This window comes from Meriones unguiculatus, chromosome 15, assembly GCF_030254825.1.
Source record: "Meriones unguiculatus strain TT.TT164.6M chromosome 15, Bangor_MerUng_6.1, whole genome shotgun sequence".
Lineage (NCBI taxonomy): Eukaryota > Metazoa > Chordata > Mammalia > Rodentia > Muridae > Meriones > Meriones unguiculatus.
In genome coordinates, this window is record NC_083362.1 from 37,182,767 (window position 1) to 37,205,671 (window position 22,905).

Below are 22,905 nucleotides of genomic sequence, written 5' to 3' on the forward strand. Positions count from 1 at the left end.
CATATACTGCAGGAGCACAACAAGTACCTGTTTGTCACATGATCTGCGGTGTTTGTACAAAGACAGCAAGTCACTGAAGTTCTTTGGTCTTCTGCATCTCATCCTTGAAGTGAAAATAATAGTGTTGGGCTTGGTGAGGCTCAGTTATGTGTTAGCTCTGATAGTTTGTTGTGGTGCCTGGCACCTAGGAAACGCTAATCAATGTTTTATTTCCACTATTCCGGACTGATTTGATCATAGTCAGGACTGATTTGATCATAGTCTATAGCCTTTTACCAATACATACTCTAGAGGCACAAAGACAACCATCTACTGCCAAAGACCCAGCAACCAAGACACACATGCACATCATGCGCGCGCGCACACACACAATGAATATCACATGTAAATATATGCATTTGAAAAATTGAAGAAGCAGAGCTCCACATTTAGTGTATAATTTTATCTGTATATTTGGCTGTTTGGTAACACTGGGGATTGAATTTAGGACCTCCTGTTTATGTACTCCACCACCAGGCCGTATCCCCCTTCTCTTACTGTTTTATGTGCTCGCCCACCACTATGGAAGACAGCATGGGGGAGTCGTTCCCAGTGCCTTCTCAGATTGGAACTCAGGTTTCCAAACATGGTGCCTTGATTGCACCTCTTCCTAGTGATCCATCGCATGGCCCAACAATTTTAACAGCCACAATTGGATAGCTTTTCAGGAATGGCCACCATAAATTCTCATTCTGTGTCCACACACTTGGGTTGTCCCGTTCTCATTGACTCAGGGCTTGGTCATGAGGTATGCTGCATGTCAGTGGAACAGTTACCAAGGAGACACCAGCCAGGCTTGGAAACACTGGAATGCACTTCTTGCTGTTTCTGGAGTCTCTCTTCACGATGGTGTGTGCCAGCCCACAGGCCTCTCTTGGGGACAGAAGATGGGCATGAAATGAGCCTCTCAATATGTGGTTGGGGACATTGCCTCTCGGTTGTCACCCAGAGACCGAGAGCAAGCCCTGGGCTGATCAGCCTCATCGGGTTCTGACCAGAATTACTCAGGGCTTTTCGCTACTACGATTTTTTTAATTAATTTTTTCTTTTTTCTTTATTACAATTTATTCATTTTGTATCCCAGCTGTTGCCCCCTCCCTCGTCCCCTCCCAATTCCACCTCTCTCCCTCTTTTCCTCCACTGCCCCTTCCCCAGTACTCCTCCCCTTCCATCTGACCCTAGCCTATCAGGTCTCATCAGGACTGGATGCATTGTCTTCCTCTGTGGCCTGGTAAGGCTGCTCCTCTTTCAGAGGGAGGTGATCAAAGAGCCAGCCACTGAGTTCATGTCAAGAGACAACCCCTGTTCCCCTTACTAGGGTACCCACTTGGATACTGAGCTTCCATGGGCTACATCTGTGCAGGGGTTCTAGTTTATCTCCATGCATGATCCTTGGTTGGAGTATCAGTCTCAGAAAAGACCCCTGTGCCCAGAAGTTTTGGTTCTGTTGCTCTTCTTGTAGAGCTCCAGTCCCATCCAGGTCTTTCTATTTCTCTGTTCTTTCATAAGATTCCCTGCACTCTGCCCAAAGTTTGGCTATGAGTCTCAGCTTCTGCTTTAATACCCTGCTGGGTAGAGTCTTTTAGAGGCCCTCTGTGGTAGGCTCCTTGTTCCTTGTTTTTACCCTCTTCTGATATCTATCCCGTTTGCTATTTTGAATGAAGATTGAGCATCTTGCCCAGGGAACTCCTCCTTGCTTAGCTTCTATAGGTGTACAAGTTTTAGTAGGATTTTCCTATATTATATGTATAATATCCACTTATATGTGCATGTATACCTTGTGTGTCTTTCTGATTCTGGGATACTTTACAGTGCTTTCTTTTTTTATTTTTAAATTTTTTATTATTTTCTTCAAAATTTATTCATTATATATCCTGATTGAAGCCCTCTCCCTCAATTCCTCGAGTCCCACCCTCCTTTCCTCTTCTCATCCCCTTCCCCTGGTCCACTGAAAGGGGGAGTTCTCCACTATTGCCATCTGCCCATAGCTTACTAAGTCTCATCAGGACTGCCTGGATCCTCTACCTCTGTGGTCAGAATTATGTCTTTACCTTTGAATGGACATTCAGAAAAGTCCTTAACATATTTACTTATAAGGAAAACACCTGAGCATTATCCAACAACTCTGAGGAGTGTGCATGCCTTACCAACAACTATGCTGTATTAAACATGATTTGCTTATCTGAACCAATGAGATTATGGAATTAAGCGTACTTATTAAGATTCTTAGAAATAGAGCTTATTTATTACCTCTTCCATAATGTAATTTGTTTTGTGTGTATATGTATTTGTATGTGTATAGGAGGATATACTGTCATAGTCGTGTGTGTGAAAGAACACGTGTAGCTAGACGTGCTTTTGCTTGTGTATGTGTATGGAGAACAAATGTCAACTGTGTTTATAATTTTTTTAAAAGTTGTCCCCAATGCTTTTGAGACAGGTTTTCTTTTTAAGTTTTTTAATTTATTTTTATTTTTAAGATTTTTTATTATTATCATTTGTTACAATTTTTTCAATTTGTATTCTTGCTATGGCCTCCTCTCTCATCTCCTCCCAATCCCATCCTCCTCTCCCAATGCCCCTCCCCTAGTCCACTGATAGAGGAGGTTCCCTTTTTATTTGAGCTTAGCCCATCAGATCTCATCAGAACTGGTTGCATTGTCTTCCTCTGTGGCCTGGCAAGGCTGCACCCTGCCAGGGGAAGGAGATCAGAGAGCCTACAGTGCTTTCTTAACAGTCCAAACCAACCCATTATAGACATTTTTGGACAAGTGAGAAATAGGCATAGGAATCCAACTAGAAAAGAGTTCTTTTGCGGTTAAAGGTAAGGTTGAAGAGAGTAGCTTCTGGGTTGTCACCTGAACACTTAGTAACCCCCTGGCAGTTGGAAGTAAGGAAGCCATCATTGGCAATGTCCATGGCATCTTTCTGTGACCATCGCCTCGTCTGTTTTGTGAACTGCCCGGATTGAAGAGCACAGCCATCATGTATGTAGTAGGGAGACCCCAGCAGGGTGCAGGCCATGTACTATACCTCATCCCGGGACCTTGCCGTGCAGTTGCCCCCTCCTCCTGCCTGGGGAGGAGGGGTGATGAAGGAGCTAAGTGAGCTGGGCAGTTCCTCTGGGAGGCTCCTCCTCCTGCGAGAAGTACGAAGGCAGAGAAAGCGAGCTGGGCCTCCATAAGAGGAAGAGGTGCAACCAGGCTTTTGATTCCAATCTCTTCTGCTTTCATGGTACAGTTTTTTCCCTGCCATTGTGTGTTGTCTCCCTTGTGGCACTGTTTAACCTCTCTGTGCTACATTCTAGCTGTTGTAGGAAATGGAACATGGCTTTACTCTTTTTACATTGTGTGAGGTTTGTAGCTTTGTTCTTTTATGTAATATCTTTGATTTTATTGGTGGCAAGTCGTTGATTAGGAGTGAAACTGCCTAATTCAGTACATTCTCAAGGAAACTGATCTGACTTTTTTCTTGACACAATAGGCATGAGATGGATTTGAAGAACTCTATAGATGAATCAATCAATCATCAAGTTCTTGGTAGCAGGTAGATAGATAAGTACCTGCCAGTAAATAGTGTCTGCTTTCAATCTGTCTCCTTTTGGGCCACAAATCATTTTTTTTTTTTAATTAGGGTAGCATATTATCCTTGTTTGTAAAACTAGGCTGGGCTTTATTCAGATTTTGATTTTTTTTTTCTCTATGTGTATATGTGGTCGTGTGTGTATGTTTGTGTGTCTACATGTGCATGTGGAAATATAAAGTTGATACCAGGAATCATCGTCAATTGTTCTTCACTGTGTTCATAGAGACAGGGTCCCTCAGTCCCTCAGTATGGCCAGTCCCACGCTCAGCTGCTCTGGGCCCTCTACCTTCTTATCACAAGCAGCGTACCATGCCCACCCGGCTTTTATGTGAGTCCTGGAAATCCAGTCTCCAGTCTTCACATTTCCTAAAGGATTGTATGATTTAAAATCTATGTCCCTAAGAGATGAGTTAACCCATGGTCGTATTTAGGATTTTCTAGTGAAACCATGAGTTCTGCTCAGTAATTCCTTGTTATTTTGTAGTTGAAGGAGAGGCATGTAATTATTTAAGACAAGGAGAAAAATGGTTAAAATTGAATAATAATGATAGTTTCTTACATTGCAGGGACATCCTGTTTGAATGAGCCTTTTGCCTTAATGACCAGGCCTAAGTGAGATAGATGAAACTTGAGATGTTTTCCCGCCGTGTTCATCTGGAACCACTGGAGGGAGAGTGTAGGGCCTCTGGGGCAGTCAACATTCTGAGTCACGGGCTTACGGCATGTCCCAGTCCCACTGGTAGAACTGAGACAAAGGTGATCCTTCCGCAAGCCTCCGTGGAGAGCATGACCGCTTCTCATTCTTGTTTCCTCTTTTTGATCCTTTTTCTTGACCTGACCGTAGTAGTGACCATTGATGAGATCTAATTATTTCGTTAACTTCTAAACACTTGGTGGTTGGGATGGACAGCTGGTTTTCACATTCCCCTCCTGTCCATCTGGACAGTCACTGGAGGGGAGGGACAGCAACTGCTTCAGTGGAGGTGAGGAGGCCACGGAGGACAGCACGTGCGGCCTCTGCTGGTCCGTCAGCATGGGGCCCCTTCCTTGCCTAGGAGAGGGATTGTTATAAAACAAAGACACTTTTCCCAGGTAATGTAGTCCTTTTGTGATGCCCCAGGGTAATGAGATTTTTTTTCTTCTTCCTCACCCTTTCATTAATTTTACTCACTTTATTGAGTAAAGTTTTGTTTCCTATTTTAAAAAGGCCTCATCTTCCAGCAAGTGCAATCATGGTATTTTATTTTTTACAATTTGCCTAGGAAAGGTGTTCGAAGACATGAGCAGGCACATGAACATCTATGAATTAGCTGCTAATTTTTCAAAATTAGAAAGCCCTGAAGTGAAGACCCGATCCTCTGTGTCAGTGGTCAGTTGATGGCATGCTGGCCAGGAGAGCAGGTCCCAATGTTTCTTTGTCCCCGTTGTTTCTTCTGCACGGCTTAATTATCTCTGCATAATGTGAATTTATGTTGAATTTTATGTCTTGAGGTGCAGTTGCATTGGGCTATCTAGAGATTCTCACATGCTCTACTTTTCCAGTTATTACTGGCATCTAGAAATAACTTCTCTGAATTGCCCTAGCCAAGGCCCAGCGAGTGCTGGCAGTTGTTCCGCAGGCAGAAGAGTGCTGGTGGTTGTGTTTTCACTTCATTCAGGGCACATTGAAGTAAATTTGTGTGGTCAGGTGAGAAGTCCCTACAGTAAATTGTGTTTATAGTCTCAGCTTTGAGTAATTATTTGATACGGCTCCATGCTGTTTTCTCGTTGGTACATGCACATTCAGCACGGAGCACCAGCGGGGAGAAGTTTCAAGCATTAGTAAATTATTTGGGGGCAAACATCTCCGCTAATTACTTTTCTACCTGGAAGCTTATGACTTACGTGAAAAGTCATAAAGAAACTGAAATAGACTCTGGGGTAATAGAGTAAGCACTATACGTAGTAAAACCTTCACCTGCTTTGTAATAAAAGCGTCCTCATTTTGTGAGGGAGCGGCTGAGTGAATTCATGGATTTCATATAAAGTCGGTGTTTTCTGAACACTTAAGTGTTTTACATTTGTTTATTTTTACTTCCCCTGAAAAAGTTACAGAGCCTAACTGTGAGCCCCAGTAAGCAAAGCTCTGGGGTCACATTCTGTCAGTGTGAGGTGAGCCTCAGAGGAGGCACTTAGTGCCACATGTGATAACAAATGGAAAGGAGATTGAGATTCTGCCTCTACTTCCCTTTCGCACCTTTCCTTTTAAACACATGCACTGTGAGTCATGTTTGAATATGGCTATCATTGCTGACCATACCAGTACACGTGTGGGTCAGGTACATTCAGTCAGCATCCTTTGTCACATACTGGGTTTTAACTCAGATGGTAACGGCAGCGAATCCGACAGCCATTGCTGTTTCTGCATTCTCTACTGCCCGAACATGTTCCAAGGGGCCAGGGGCCAGGCTAAGCAGTGTGTTGCGGCTGCACAGCGTGGCCACTGTGTCACATGCTCTCTGAAGGCTTTACTTTATATCTTGAGCATGAAAAATGATGTGTAAGTGCTGCCATGCATGTTTGTCCCCGTTACTGAGGTGCCATTCCTAGGCAAGAAGAAGCAGGCTGGGGAGGTGTCCAGTGCTTATGGGATGTGCCAGGGCTTTTTAGAGATCTAAAAAGTGCCTGGAGATCTCAGTTACTCTGCCTTCCTCACTCCCACTTTCTCAGTCATAAGCAACTTGTCATCTCTCTCTGTGAGTTGGGGGGGGCATGCATGCACTATGGTGCCTGTGTAGAGGTCAGAAGGTGATTTCAGGTGTTGGTTCTCTTCTGCTTTGTTTGAGGCAGGGGATTGTATTCACTGATGCACTACCAGGTAGCTGACTCCTGACCGTACCAGGTAGCTGACTCTGGAGGTTTTGGGGATTCTCCTGGCTCCTTCCATCTCACCGGAGATGTATTGCCTCATCTGGCTTTACTTGGGTTCCCGGTATCCGATCTCAGGTCCACATACATGCTTGGCAAGTGCTTTATCCGCTGAGCCAGCTCCCCAGCCATCATCTTGACTTGCCACCTGAAAAGACTTTGTGTTGGTCTGTGTGGCACAGTCACTGACTCGTAAGCTAGGAGGAAGAAAGCCTTCGTGCTTACTCATTCCTGAATGAGTTCCTGGTGCTTAGGGCGTGAATGCTGATCATCCCACTGAAGGAATTTGTATGTGAATGGACAAGGCCGAATACTGTCCTTGTTTGTATTTCCCACGTAGTCAGTCAATTACTTTCTTCTGGGCGTGGCGACTTCCTTTCAGGATTAGCTTGTCAGTGAAGACTCCGCCCCCGAGTTCTTTGTTCTAGAATTGTGCAGTACTGTTATGGTCTCTTGGAAGTTTGACTGCTTGATAAGTAAAACCACACTATATTTTTACCCATTTATTTTTCTGCACAAATATTGTTAATTGTTTGAAATTCATTTCTTTAGACATGAATATTGCACACTTAAGTTTTCTTTCTCTTAAGTTGCTGATTGGTGCGTTTCACTTTCTATCCCCCCCCTTTCTAAATGTCATGTCTTAATTATTCCTCACCCACAGTTTGGGGGCATCTCATGTTTCGAGACTGTTGGAAATGAACATAAAATATCTGTAATATCTCATTTCTAATATTTCTGTGATGAAATATTTTTTCTTTTTCTGATTGGCTTAGTCTTTCATCCCATCTCTTCATTCTTATAAACAACCTCGTGTATTTAGAACACACTGGATTTTCCATTCACCGTAGCTATGTTGTTAAAGTCTCCCCACCCTGTATCCTCAAGTGCCTCTTGTAGATGCCACAAATACAAATGGAAACCATCAGTGAAAATTCTTTGGGAGCCTTCATGGTGCTCTTTTAACCCCACACCCGTTAAATAATATTTGGATTTCAACATGGGTAGGCCTGAGTGTGCTAGTAACATCAGTAAAGAGAACTGATGGTTTAAAGTGTCCTTGCTCTAGCGGCTTTGAGCTAGAAGTGTAAATCTATGAGGACACCTATTCTAGTTAAGATAAGCCTTTACCACCAGAGCTCAGACCCCCTTTTCTGTCTCTGGTGACTTAGCAGGATTCTAGGCAAGAGGAGACTGCTGTCTGTAATTCGGTCATGGTGTTATTATTCTTTTCATTTCTGGGTTAAAGTGTGAAAACTTGAAGGGAACTTGAGTTTAAGAGATGGAATACCACAGAACCCTAAAACCTGGAGATTTAGAAAATGCACTCTAGTTCTCGAAGTGGTGGGCATAAGTGGAGCCTGGAAGGTGCAGCTGAGTGGATGGTCTGGCGTCTGCCCCGAGTTCCCAGATACGCCTGCCTGCTTGATGCCTGCATCATGGTCAGCACGATGCCTTGATGAGGACCTACAAAACCAGAGCCATCCGAGAAGCGCTTGCTGTAGGGAACCTTGCAGCTGGAATCTTAGCATTATAATTACTACGTGGGTCTGAATGGATGCAACTTCAGTGCTTTCATTTGTAACATTACGTTTTAGACTTTATACTATGACCATTAAAAAGGATATTAGTATCAAAAGCTATTATCTTGAGTCGACTTGTTGGATGTAACTGCTTAATTTGGCGATTCAGTTGGTTTTAGTTGAGTTGTGCTTCTTTTTCAAAGTAGAATTTAAAATATAGCTGCTTTTATTGTTTTATTTTATTAGTATAAAACCAATGCAGTATAAAGGCAAGCATGATGTATTTGAAGGAAAATGAATTCTATACAATTTAATTTTGTTTGTTTTTTCCTTTTAGATCTGCTAGAGAAATCCCGTGTTGTCAAGCAGCCGAGAGGGGAAAGAAACTTCCATGTGTTCTATCAGCTGCTGTCCGGGGCCTCCGAGGAGCTCCTCCGTAAGCCCATGTTCCGTGTCTGCTTTTTCTTGTCGGAGCGTTTTCTGAAGCATTCTCTACAGCCCCCCTTGCGAGTATTTTCCCTTTAGACATGTTCACTTCGTCTTGTTCTGGCTGCTTCTGCCACACCCCAGCATCTCCTTCATATTTCTGTATCTCGCCAGAGACCAAGTCCTGCGCCTCAGATGTGTTAAGCCTTATAGTCAGGGAAGGGCCTCTCACAAGTCTGAAATCAAAACTGCAACATTTGGAAAGAAAATTGACCACACAGCAAGGCTCTACAGTTGTGTAAGAATGTTCTCAGGATTTAAGAGGCGTGGGGAATGGTGAGGGCTAGAAGGCTCAGTGGATGAAGGCACTTCCTTCAAGCCTGACAACCCGAGTTCCACACTGGGACCCACGTGGTGTAAGGAGAGCACCAAATTCCATGACCTCTACCCCACAAACGCATGTATATGCACTCATACATGTGCTTGCATGATACAAACACATGTATACACACTCATACATGTGCAGTAGGAGTTCACAAGAAAATTATTCATCATGCAGTAGTTCAAACGGGAGGAGCTACAGAAGGTCAGTCACACTCAGGGAGTGTGTCAGGAACACTCTTGTGTTCGCTACTTTTCTTTTTTTCTGTGACAGAATGCTCAGGGAGAAGCGGTGTAGGAGAGGAAAGGCTGATTTACCTCACAGGATACAGGGGTGACAGAGAAGGGTGGTGGCAGCAGTGTTTGCACTGGAGGGGTGGGGCCGCGAGGCTGCTCACCCACCCCTGAGCGGACTGAGAGCTCAGAGAGGTGGGTATTGGGGTTCACCAGGCTCACGCTGGGCCCCAGGGATGGGTGCTGCTCACATTCTCACTGTGTCTTCTCTCTGTTAAATCTCCCTCAAAACATCTAACGTTTGTCTCTCAGGGGCTTCTAACTTCAGTTGACACTGAAAATGAACCTTGTTCATCATGCCCACTAACACCCAGTATTTGCACATCAAAGCCTGTTAGCAAAGTGCTGAACGGGGGGGGGGGGGGAGGAATGCTCTGAAATCTGAAATCTAGCCTTGCACTCCACTGATGTCAATTCCGGGGCCCACACAGGGGCACAGAGCGATCAGAGCTTGTGCCACGTCCTGCCATCTTCTGGGATGTATCACTCCAGAATAATTGGTAGGAGTCCAAAGCCAGTTAATATGAAGGACGTTTCCCACACCCTTGTGCTTATTCATCCTTAGTGACACCTTTTCCCAGCAGCGGTTACAAAGGTGGGTTTAGGTAGGAGAACACAGCTACTGATGTTTGTGCATCAGTTCTCTTGGCTGACGTGATACATCATACAAAGGACGTTTTATCTGAAGGGAAGAAAACAAAATCGTGAAGAGGAGTACATTTGTTGAAATGACTTACCCGTTTGTGTGCATGACTCAACAGACAAGCTTAAACTCGAGCGGGATTTCAGCAGATACAACTACCTGAGTCTGGACTCTGCCAAAGTTAACGGTGTGGATGACGCCGCCAACTTCAGGACCGTGAGGGTGAGCCTTCGTTACACTTTAAACCAGCCGGAGCTGCTGACAGTTCAGTTTTCTCTACGTTATAATTTATGCTCCCCAAGGTTTCAGACACGTCCAAGAATTCACTATGTTTTTATTACACTAACTTGACAATTGCAGAAGGTTTTGAAAGCCGTGTTTACTAGGGCGTGCTGTTTGACCATTTATGAAAAGGAGCCTTCATCTATTGTCCTGGGACTTGACTCTCAGTGTGTACTGAAATTCTAAAGTATTTTTATAGCCAAAGTTAATTTCCAAATGTGAAAACTGCCCCTAGGTCCTGTTTGGTCGAAAGTATTTTTAGGCAGAAAATCCTGTTTTTAAGAAGATTTAGAAAATGATGTACACATCAGAAGAATCCACATTCCTCATTCATTAGGAAAGAAGCGGTTTTTACATAACACTTTCTTTTTGTCTTTCTGTGCCATGCACTTTCAGAATTGCTCCCATCATGACATTATGGTAACTGGGATTTACTTTCAAGTGAGACAGCTGGGCTGTGGGGAGAAGGGGGAGGAGGTGAAGCCAGATTGGTACCCGTTAATTGTTGAAGCTGAATGAAGAGGATATGGGGTCCTTCCCTTGTTGTTGCTGCTCGTGTATCTGTTTGAAAATGTCCATAATAGAAAGTGTACGTTACTCACACTGCTGTGTGGACTTGTCACACACATACAGGAAATGATTGTGCCAGCTGTTCTCAGGAAGAGTGCCATTGTGCAGCACCATATAAACACCCGCATCTGGAAGCAATAGTCTGGATACGATTTTATTTAAGACTGGAGCCCAAGGCCAGCTCTGTTACCACTTTGCCTGGCACATAGTTGGCCCTCCGTGCTCATTTGTGAATGAATGGGTGTCCCCTGAACCCTTTGGGGCACCTTACCTTTGCAAGCTGCTGTTTTTCTCTTATGTGAAATAAGCAAGATTGTTTCTGTCACTGGAGGCTATAGATGAAACATCTTGTTTGGTTTTGTTCCTAGAAGCAGAAGCCCAGTGGGGGAAGGGGCGAGGGGGAGCCATCTCTGGACAGCAGCTGGTTGACTGAAAAGGGGGAAGGGGAGCTCAGCTCTCAGCCTCCTCCTCTCCTCTGTCTTCCTGTCTGTGTACCAGACTCTGCCAGAAGGGTGCACAGTGCCTAAGAGGCCCTAAAGACACAGTTTGTATCCACTGAGCAAGATAATTGCTTTGTGCTTTTAATTGTTTTTTTTTACCCCAGAAATGAATCTGTTATTATTTATTAAATTTCATTATTTGTTAAAATAAGCAAACAGTGACAACAGAGCAAAAACAAGTATAGAACGGTAGAAAAACAGGTGCTTTTCTCCTCTAGAATGCCATGCAGATCGTGGGCTTCATGGATCACGAGGCTGAGTCTGTCCTGGAGGTAGTAGCAGCCGTTTTGAAACTGGGGAACATCGAGTTCAAGCCCGAATCACGAGTGAATGGTTTGGATGAAAGCAAAATCAAAGATAAAAACGGTAAGTCAGTGGAGAAGCAGCTTGGCTTGGGGAGCTTTCTTTGAACATCTGCCCAGTTTCTAATCTAGAAAGCAAACCTTGGACTTCTCTTAGGTTTGAAAAAACTGACTAGTGAAACTAAGCAGAGATACCATTGCAGTGAAGTTCTCACTCTTCGAATCCGTACATGTTCATTCTCTTGAGTGTGATTTAGAAAGAGCAGCCAAGGACTTGATCGTGGGCATCCTACAGAGTCACTGTTTGTGTCTGTCTTCCTCTGCTCTCCGACAGAGTTAAAAGAAATCTGTGAGCTCACCAGCATCGACCAGTTGGTTCTAGAAAGAGCATTCAGTTTCCGAACAGTTGAAGCGAAGCAGGAGAAGGTTTCCACCACACTGAACGTGGCTCAGGTGGGTGCACTGTCCCATGCAGAGGAAGGCGGTTCTTAAGTGATAGCTCTGTGGGAAATGTGGTTGTACGGCTTGTTACCTCGTGGTCGGCCTCTATTCCACATACTGTTCTAGGCATTGTGTGGTGAGCAGGAAAGGAGATACGAGGAGTTAGTGTAACAAAGCTTCTATTTTGCCATGCTGAGGGCTACTGTACCAGGCTCACACTTTAAATTCCTAACCCTGGTCCTAAGCCTGTCTCTCCAGGGCTGCTCACCTGGGTGGCATATCTTAGCTGAAGGCCAGGTCCAGTCTAATAGAGTGAGTTGAGGGTCAGGATCCTGGGGGAGAGCCTCCAGCCGTAGGGCAGATGCACGTGGCCTCTCTCCAGAGGTGTAGAACAGAGCATTGCTCCTGACCTCTGCTTATACAATGTCCAGTGGGCGTCATGGGGTTCTAGGACTGTGTCTGGTTATCTTGAGTAAGTGATGTCACTGACTTCCCGTTATCAGGTGCAGCCTTGAGTGTAGTGGGGATCCCGACTAAGCTATTTTTACATGTCAAAAAGGAAGTTTTTACTGTATTCATTACACATTAGAAACAGTAAGGAAAATTAAACAGATAAGGTTCTCTGTCCCCGGGGAGCTGAAAATTAAGGTGTGTATGTGGTGGGGGTTGTTGGCTAATAGTCGGTAGATACGGTAAATAATCCAGCAGGCAGCAGGGGCTAAGTGCACAATGATAAAGAGAGAGTAGAGCCAAATAAGGAAGGCTGATGGCTCTAGGATCAGGAAGGAAGGTCATTCAGAGGAAAGAGTGATCTGGGAACCACCAGGAGCATCCAGCAGAGATGGGCATGAGCTGCCACATGTTTCAAAGGGGCCTTCTGGCTGGCTGTAAAGAACAGAGCCTAAGGGAAGCAGGGAGAACAAGGGCAGTTGAGCGGGGCACTCACTAATCCAGAGCCAGATGGTTGCACTGGAACCAGGGGGTGGCCCTGCTGGATCTGCTTTGAAAGTAGAGGCAACCGCGTTGCTGATGGCTTAGTGCACGGATAAGGGGAGTGACGGTGATCAGCTCCGTGGTTTAGGAGAGTAGGTAGACAGGGGAAACCCAAGTGGTCCAAGTGGGCTCTCTTCCATCCCTGTTGTACTCCCCCTGTGCTTCACACTGAGGCCAGAGGGGTCTTCCTACAGGAATCTGGGCTGCTTTTGCAGACGTGTGTAGTATGTAAGTGGGCTTGGTGTACACCCTTTGTTCTACGAGTTTGACATTTTTCTACCTATCATGCTGATCACTGGGCTGGAATTAAATAGCTTACTTAATGCTTCTCACTCAGGCCTGTTCATTTACTCGACTGTATCTTCTGCTTTCACCCTCTTGCAAGTAGCCATGGTTGCGTTGGAACCATGCATGGTCACAGCCACCGTAAGACCGCACGGTAGAGTCCACGCAGCCCTTCCAGTCCTTTCTGCGGCTGTGGAAATGCTTTGCTGTGTGGAGACTTGGATTGTAGCAGCCTTTTCCTCACTGGAACTTCTGTGCTTTCCTTCTTAATGATTGCTTCTGTGCTTTCCTCCTAAATGATTGCTTCTGCTTTCAGATCTGACTGAGCTAGCTGATTCTTCAGATAGTTAGCAACTGCCTTCATTGAGAAGCTGTTGAAAGCATGTGGAATACAAGTCCCAACAGGAACGTATTAGAGAAACGGAGACTTAAGCTTTGCGGTGAGATAAGAGGAGTTAGATGAGAAAGAATGGACAAAATGATATTTCAAAAAGAAAAGATAGGTTTGGAGCTTGAGGATCAGGCTCAGCCTGGCTTGGCTCCAGTGGTAGGTTTGGGTCAGGATTAGGAACATGGCTGGGAAGGCCAAGTTGGGCTTAGAGAATGTGTGCAAATGGTTCTCAGACTTGGAGTTACCTGGGTGGCATAGTTTTTTTTTTGTTTTTGTTTTTGTTTGTTTGTTTTCTGTTTGTTTACTGTACCTCCAGAGAGGTGGGTTCTGTGGTAGGGGAAGGCTGCAGAGTTTGGGGTTCTGAGACAAGCAGAGGTGCTGCTGCTGCTGCAGTGTCATGTGTAGAGAGCCATCAGATCTGGACATTCTCAACAGCCAGAGGAGCTGTTATATGTGAAGTCATGCCAAAGCCCGTGTTTCAGGAGCCCCGGGGGATCTGTGGATTTGGGATCTGCTTTTATGGTGTTTGCCTCTTGCTTCTTATTCATCCTCTCAAGACCAGACCCAGTGGCCTCTTAGTTGATAAGGCTGTTTGAGTTACCTTTTATCACTTGGTAAAACTTCCCCACATTTTTTAAACCTTTGTCATGAAAGATTGTCCTGAGCCCCTCAGGCATGGGGGGGTAGGGGGCTGGGGGGTGTGGTAGCTGCCTTTTAATGTTGTTGGCAGTGTCTGGGAGCTTTTCCGTGAGAGGCAGTTTATTCTGGTAACTTTCACTCGTAGCTGCAACCTCAGGTTCCATAACATCTTTATTGCCCTCCTGCCTCATTTTCTCCTAAAGGGTTAGATCTTTCTGCAGACCTGACGACTAATAATAAGATGATGGAGACTTGAGACAGAGTCTCTCGTCCAGTGGCCGCTAGGTAACTCTTTCCTTAGCCTCCAGGGCCCTCTGTAATCTGACCCTAGCTACTTGTGACATATTTCTGGTAGTTGCTTCTGAGTTTTGTAAGAGCCCCGTTCATGTTTACTTGGTGTCTTTCCTCTTGCTCACCATCCTCTAGATACCATTGCTCATTCCTTCTGCCCGTCTGTGGGCTTCCTAGAATTGTACTCCATCCACAAAGATTTTTCTGATGAGCTAAGGCTCCCTGGCCTCCCCCTCTCTGCGCTCTGGCTCTTACCTTCCCTGTGATGGGGACCTTTGTGTTAAGGTGGCTTCATTCTCCTGCAGGCTCGCCAGCTGTGTCCAGCCTCGCCTCTCTTAGCACTTCCGTCCCAGGCCGTGCTCTCCATATTGGCTACTTTAGAAGTAGATTCCACCAGGGTTTTCCTCTGCGTGCTTCAGGTGGCTGCAGAAAATCATGTTTTCATACCCTTGGTGTCTCCCCTCATTTCCACACGTCACAGTAGTGATCGTTAACTGGGAAGCCACATTCCTGCCCTTTCTGCTTCCTAGGTTACCAGAGTATAGAAGAGAGTACGGGACTTAATTCAGGTTCCACAAGTTTCAGGTTCAGAACATGACTAGCAGTCCACGGGCCAGGTACTGCTTCACAGGCGGATTGTGTTTGAGCACTGTATAATTTGGCTTTAATTTTGGTTGCTTTTAAGATTTAGAGTTTGTGCTCCTTTGACCTAGAATCCATCTTCCAGACCCATTGCTTCCCATTCATTTCTGTCACATTCTAAAAGCATTTGAATTTCTGACTTCTGAAATAGAAGAGAAATGCTGGCTGTAAGTTACCTTAAGAACTAAGACCAGCACTTGAGAAGCGTGCTGTCACCACTGTATATTTATCGCAAGACTGTGTGGGGAGTGGTGACTTTAAGATGAGAAAGGCTTATTTGCAAGTAAGAGGTGTGTAGACATGACTTGAATTCACCAAAGAGAAAGGGATAGCTCAGATGTCCTAATGCAACTGTGTGCAAACCCTCCACACTTCTGGGGCACTTGAGTCACCTATTTTATGAGTGTGAAAACCTACAGGGAGGATGTGACAAAGGAGATAAGCATCTCATTCCCCTTCGACTGCACACTCGGTTTTAGGGACATGCATTTCTACTATGGAGTCTCAGTGTGACCACAGACTCTTTCCTCCTTCCTTTTTCTTCTCTTTCCCTTTCCTCTGCTCTCCTTCCCCACCCCTTCCCCTCCTTTTCTCCTTTTCTCCTTTCTCCTTATCTTCTCTTCTCTTCTCCCTGCCCTTCTTCCTTTCTCTCTCCAGTTTCCAGCAAATGTTCTAGTTTTATTTCGTACTCCTGGTTTCCATGGTCTCCAAGACAAGCAGGAAGTAGTTAGTGTTAACTAGGAAGTGTCTAGTGAAGTGAAAGTGCTCTAGTCTCACCAGGCCAGTGGGTGTGTCCTAAAACTGCTATACTTGGTCTTAAAAACAAAAAAGAAGCAACAAATATTCCACAGTCTAAGAAGATGTGTTCTTTATAAAATTTTTCACTTGTACCAGTTTAACAGTCCCTTCTGGCTCACAACATAGAATCCACACAGTACACACAAGTGGCAGGTGTTTTCTGAGAGCAGCGGAGGGCGCCTCTTCTCCCAAGGACAGTTCCTCCTGGGCCTCTGACGATGGGCATCCAGTGTATTCAGGATCATTAGGTTCTCCTGTCAAAGCCGCATTCTCCACCCAGCCTCTGGATTCTGGATCATTAACATAGACTGTGTTTGTGTGTGTTTTCTGCCTCTTGTTTGTCTCATCGCTGTGAACCACTTTAAAGTATATAAATAAGCACATAGAAAAATTTACCTTCATATAATTTACAAAAGCTCATTGTAGAAGATTTTTAGAAAATACTCAAAGTTGAATGACAACTATAAAATTTTAAACCTAGATATTTGAGTGTTACTAAGCTTTTGACTTTAGAGTACCATCTTTTGATTTTCTAGTTTGTTTGTTTGTTTTGTATCTTATAAGAGACTCTGTAACATTACATTCCTACTTGCAGTTTAGGAATCTTTTGAACCTTATTGATTTGGGGTGCAAAGGGGAAGGAATGCATGCCAACACTGCAGGTGTGGGTCACAGGGCAGAGGACAGTTCACTTCCCTCCTTCCTGCCTGGTGGTAGACCTCGCCTGCCTCTGAGCCATCTCACTGCCCCTACCTTTCAGGGATGTTATTTCCCGCCACAGCTCTTTGTAACGTCTCCTTTACTTCTTTTACTCTTTTATCAATTATACTTTCTCTTTTTATACCTTCAGTTAAAGAGCTGGGTTTGTAACTAAAAAGAAGTTTATAGACTGCTTTATTCTGGGGTATTTTATTTCCTTTTCTCTGTGCGTGTGTGGTAGGGAGTGGCTACTGTATTGAGGACACAACGTGTCAATTTCTTTCCTATAACAAGTGTTTAGTTGCTCAATTCTGCAGTGGTTCTTCTATAATAACTGTAATACATCTCTTTCATGAGTGTTTATTTTCCTATTCTTGGTATTCAGTTTGGGTTTTCCTTTGTTCTATAACACTAGGATGAATATTTTTGTGGAAAAAAACTTCTGTAGTATTTGGAACAAATTTTCTGGGATGCAAAAGCGTAGGCTGGGTGAAAAGTTGGCCTAATTCTCTTAAAGTTTGACTACTCGTCCAATGCATAATAGAAGTTGCCCCAAAGAGAAATTTGAAATAGTCTAAATATTTTTAAAGTGTTTAAAATATTTTATAGAAATTAAGCATTGTAGCAGTCATTAGTATTATTTTTTTTTCCCCTTCTTAATAGGCTTATTATGCCCGAGATGCCCTGGCTAAAAACCTCTACAGCAGATTGTTTTCATGGCTGGTAAATCGCATCAATGAAAGCATTAAGGTACTGAATCTCCGTAAGACAGTATTTGTAATAAATAAATGGTATTCACAGTGTAAACATAGTATTAAAGAGGCTTAGTTGTATAATCAGATATTTAAGTCTTTAAATGTGATGCCTCGTGGCAGATCGATCTTGCGTTAAGGTTGAAGTTCGCCAGAGGTTTTGTATCTCTCCCTTTACCTTGTGCCCTGGGTCTCAGTGGTGACGACACTGGTCTCGTGGTCCTGGCAGAGCAGTTAGCAGTTTTCTGAGTAGCTGCACTCACTTCACTAAAAAGATCCCTTTTTCTTCCAGATAGTAATATATTCTTCATTAAAATGAGGATATCGATCAAGGTGACCACAAAAAGCTTTGTGTTTGGTCAGAGTCGGCGAATTCTTGCTTAGTGAAATGAGGCCCCACCAGGACTTTCGGTGGCTATGTCATTATTGCTAAGTTTCTGAAGGACCCTGAACCAGGACCCTCATGTCCTGAGTGTGTAACGGAATAACTGAATTATTATTCTAGTTCAAAACAGCTTGTGTAAGTCTGTGCCTCCTGTCTGCTCACGATGTTATATTATCCCTGCATTAACTTATTAACTTGAAATATTTTTTAAAGGCACAAACCAAAGTGAGAAAGAAGGTCATGGGTGTTCTGGACATTTATGGCTTTGAAATATTTGAGGTAAGTTTTTTTTTAAATTAGTACTACCATTATTAAAGTGGAAGAGTTAGAAATGAATCACATCATATGGGCAAATCATTGTAAATAAGTCTTCTTTTAATATACTATCAATCTCTGTGCAAGTACAGTCACAGGTGCGTGTGTGTGCCTAGTCACCATCTGGACACTTTATCAAAGTCACTTCTGAAATTTCTACTGCCTGCCATGTTACATACACTGGTGCCTGTGGCCATCCACTTGTTAGTAGACTGTTTAAAAACACCAGAGGTGGGGAAGCTGGACCCTTCCATAGCCTGAATAGAGCTGGCTGAATGAGTTTCAGGGGTCAGAGTTGGGATCAGATGTCTCCTTTAGTCTCATCCAGGCCATGCCCTGCTGTGAGCTTACAGCAATGAACTCCACAGCAGAATTCAGAATGAGCTTGCTTGCTGCAAATTAAATGGTTAAATATTATACCTAAGCCTAGAATGGTGGCATGTGCCTTTAATCCCAGCACTTGGGAGGCAGAGCCAGGCAGATGTGAGTTTGAGGCCATCGTGGTCTACAGAGTGAGGTCCAAGCCAGCCATGGCTCTGTTATACAGAGAAACTTTGTCTCAAAAAAACAAACAAACAAAAAACATCATACTTGTATACAGTTTCCTAAATTTGACTTTTAGGGACAGTTTGGAGTAGTGTTCTAGTTTGGTTTAAGGAAATGAGTTTATTCACAGTCTCCTTTCTTAATTATCACCCACAGTACATCGAGAGCAGAGAACAATGAATGCATGCTACTGCTTAGCTTGCTTTCTCTTAAACAGTTCAGAATCCCCTGCCTAAGGAATGGCACCACCCAAAGTGGGCAGGCCCTCCCACCTTGATTAACATAGCCATGGCATCTTCCGCAGACAAGCCCACCCACAGGACAACCCAACATAGGCAGTCCCTATGGAAGCTCCCTTCCCAGGGGACTCTGTGTTGTGTAAAGTTGACAGTCAAAACTAACCATTGCAGCCCTATAAAATCATTAAGAGTTAATTTTTCTTCCCCACAAAATGGGGAACATTAACTCAAGAAGGCAGAAATCTCTTACGATTAAGAGGAAAGTGATAAGCACAATTTTTAATAAGACCCCTTTAATTACTGGGTGCAAGTGGATGAATGGATTTAAAAAGCAGGCTGGCAAGATGGCTTAGCTGCGTGCTGCCAAGAAAAGGAGACAGGAGAACTGGAACTGGCTGTGTAGACCAGGCTGGCCTCAACTTACAAGGTTCTGCCTGCCTCTCACTCCCAGTTGCCAGTTATAGCCGTGTTCCACTGTGCACATTTGCTATTTTGCTTTTTTTTTTTCATTCTTAGTTCCTGAAGAGAAGTAATATCTGTGCATTGTAATTAGTTGTTTTCTCATTTTCCTGTTTAAATCTCCTCAGTTTAATCTTCAGCCATCTTGATATTAATAATTTTTTATTTTTATAAACATTCATGTGGATGCATTTAGAATGAAAATTTGACCCAAAAATTTTAGATACTTCTATTTTTTATTCAAAATTGTAGTTTCTGTTTTTTTTCTTTTAATAAATTATTCACATATCTTTCCCAGATACAACCTATACTTTCTTGCATTCTGAGCAATATTAAGACATATGGAGATGTCAGTTTTAGCCAAAGAAAGCCTAGCTAATTAAGAATTTAATAGCACCACAAGCTGAAGGGGGAGGAGTCAGTGTAAACACAGTATTCAAAATCCTTATCAGTGCAGAATGAGTGCTTCTGTGTTTCTGCACGGTCAGACTGACGGAGTGTAAGCTGAACTCTGCCCTGGTGCTTTTGACAGAACTGACGACAGGAAATACGGCTTCTGCTTTTTAGAGCACTATGGTTTCACTTTAAAAGTGTACAGTAAGGGCCAGAATGTTTCCTAAATTGTCCAATTCTGCCTTTGGCTGCACTGGCCATCACCATGGAAGCACCTTTCAGCTGAGCTGGTGGAAACCTCTCACCTCTTTGGTCCTCTCTAAACGGAGGGGGAAATGGGAGCATTCAGCCTTGGATGATGATGATGCATAGATTTGCCCAAAAACCATTCAGTGCCAGAGCGTGTGAGTAAGTTTGCCTTGCTGGCTGCACGTGATCTGACGTTGGCTTGGAAAACAGATTAATGGAACACAGGTAGAAAAAGGTGAAGTGAGGAGGAGGAGGAAAACGTCATAGCTCTACATCCTGGTGGAATAAGAAATCTGCTTTCCAAAGGAAGAAAACTGTGCAGATGCCCCCCACACAATTAAGTTTGAGCATTGTTTTAAGTCAGAATTTTGTCTTTCATTTCTGAGACCGCTTTTATAACTTGCCCTTTAAGGAATAAGTGGGCTGACCAGGGAGGAAAGGTGAATATGATCAAAATGCTTTGTTGGAAATTCTCAAAGAACTAATAAAAAATGGGAAGAGAAAGAAATAAGTGCTATTACTTAAATCATGTTACATTCAAGCGTAGGTTGAGCAAAGTGAAATTTTCCTTAGGGCTTATCTGGTAGGAGGAAGCTGTTAAAATTGGCAGTTCGTTTACTGGGAAAACTTAAATATTAGCAATCACTAGAACCCAGAGGCAGCAGTTGCTGCTTATTTCCCACCTTGCACAGCTGAAATGCCCCCATCCAGGCAAAGGCTAGCTAATTTTAATTGTACATCTTGTCCTGCCTACTTCCTTGATAACGAACCGTGTGCAATAAAAATACAGTGGGTTGTGTGTAGTGATGGATCTAGCTGAAACAGCCTGACACACAGGCCAGAGTCGAGGCAGCTTGCTTGGGAGGTCTGTCTCGTGGTTATAGAACACATTAACTCTGGCTGTTCTAGTTTCCCACTATGCTGGAGAACTTAGAATTGAGGAAGGAGATGAAAATGGTGACTGTGGATTAGATGTGAATACGATGGGTTACAGTTAGTTTTTTCAAAAATCATAGCTTACTTAAAAATATTTAAGAAACTAAAGATAACATTGTTTTTCTTTAAAGTTTACCATATTTGATTGTTGTCTGCGTAGAAAAAATGTTATGTATTGAAAGGGAAATTTGTTACTCACTTTTGTCAATGTTTACAAGGGTGAAATAGCTAATGTTAAATGGTTTTCTTAGACATTTTAGGGAGGATTTTTTTTCCCATGATTTTTACTTTTAAAAAATAGTTACTGTTTCTTGGCATGGTGGCTTTAAAAAATAATTGTGACTAAGGGCATTACCCTCTTCAATCAAAATGGTGATGTTTTTGGAGAGACGTGGGCCTGCCAGAGGCTTTCCAACATGGATGGCATTGCCAGGGCGAATTTACAGCAGCGGTGATCCATCCCGTGTCTCCAGATTACACTCAGAAAGCTATGGCTTTTTCTATAAACAAGCCAATTCATGTGTTATGGCCAATTCATATATATAAATATGAAACCCCATTAAAAAATAGTTACTGTTGTAGAAACCCTCAGATGGAAGGTCAGACCTGTAAAAAAAACATCGACGATGTTAATGGCACATTTAAAAAATTATTTATTTATTCTTATTTTATGTGCATAGGTATTTTGCTTGAATGTTTGTCTGTTTGAGGGTGTCAGATCCTGGAGTTGGAGGCTGTTGTGAGCTGTGATGTGGGTGCTGGGAATTGAACCCAGGTCCTCTGGAAGAGTGTTCAGTTCTCTTAACTGATGAGCCAGCTCTCTAACCTAAATGACACGTTTTTGCTTGAACTAATCGTCATCTTTGTGTTTGAATTGCTTGGTTTCCAGAACATAGTGTGAAGTTGCCTCTTGTATTTCTTTACCTCTTAATTTTAATATTTATTATTTATAAATAATACAACTTTTTGAAAATACATAGTTGCCTTTAGAACTACAAGATAGCCTTAGCTGCCTCTGTTGCAAAGGAGAACATAAACAGTCCAATATTTCTGGACGCGTCTTTCAAAGTTATGCCGTGTGGGACAGTCATGGGTGATACTTGGGAGCAGGCAGTCACTGTGCATCATGCTGGGAGCATGGTCGCATGGATGCAGTCTAGAAGACTTTGTAAGGGGCCCTGGCGTTTAAAGCATTAGTCTGTTCTACCCCACCCAGTGGCTGTTTACGTCCCTGCGTGCAGTTGGTGCACATCGTGAGGCTTCATCGGCCCTCAGCACCATCCTGGCCCCATGTTCCCCACAGCTGTCCTCCGTCCAGAGCGTCGCTGGAGGGGATTGTTCAGTAAAAACCCTGAGTGCACTTGTTTGAATACATACCTGGGTGTTTACCCCACAAGATAGGCACGCTGTTAGCCTTCAATCTGGGTAGTAATTATTGCCCTGGCCATGATGTATTCGGGAGTGGGGAGAATGCAATTGCAGTCCATGCTGATTTCATTGAGGGGACTAAGTTAATGTCTGCATTGATGTTTGGGTATTTCAGTTTTGTTTGGGGGCTTGGAAGGGTGATTTTTACCATTAGAATACAGTTGGAGAGTTCAGTTTTTATTCTTAGGCCATCTCTAGGCAGATGCTGTCTCCGTTGAAGTGGTTTTGAAGGAGGCCGGCACGACTCCACACAGCACACATATGGGCCCTTCTGGCCCTTGAAGCGGCCCTCCATTTTCTGTGATTTTCCAGCTGCCTCTGTGCCCTGGTTTTCGGGTGCGTGTAGACCTTGGGTGTCCATGTGTACTCTCTTTACACCACTGTTACACTGAAGTGCCGGGCTCCGGGCTTCAGGCAGCTTTCATGACTTAGCAGTGCCTCTGCTGCCCCTTGATCCCGGAGAGCCCTTCCCTAGCACATGGCACAGTGAGATGCCAAGAGAGCTTGAGACTGTCCTGCAGGTTGACTGTGTCTTCATTTAAAGTTCTCTACCAGCCAGAATACAGCCTCGC

General features: G+C 43.8%; 1 protein-coding gene across 5 annotated transcripts in view; it reads left to right on the top strand.

Annotated features, from left to right (window-relative positions):
• The window catches only part of Myo1b (myosin IB), a 158,949-nt gene that overhangs the window by 100,028 nt on the left and 36,016 nt on the right, over positions 1-22,905 (top strand). For all 5 annotated transcript variants that reach the window (XM_021643028.2, XM_060368350.1, XM_060368351.1 and 2 more), the window contains 6 exons: positions 8,392-8,490; positions 9,917-10,020; positions 11,369-11,516; positions 11,787-11,905; positions 17,295-17,381; positions 17,982-18,047. In XM_021643028.2, coding sequence (XP_021498703.1) covers positions 8,392-8,490; positions 9,917-10,020; positions 11,369-11,516; positions 11,787-11,905; positions 17,295-17,381; positions 17,982-18,047 — 623 coding nt within the window. The remainder of the gene's footprint in view (positions 1-8,391; positions 8,491-9,916; positions 10,021-11,368; positions 11,517-11,786; positions 11,906-17,294; positions 17,382-17,981; positions 18,048-22,905) is intronic.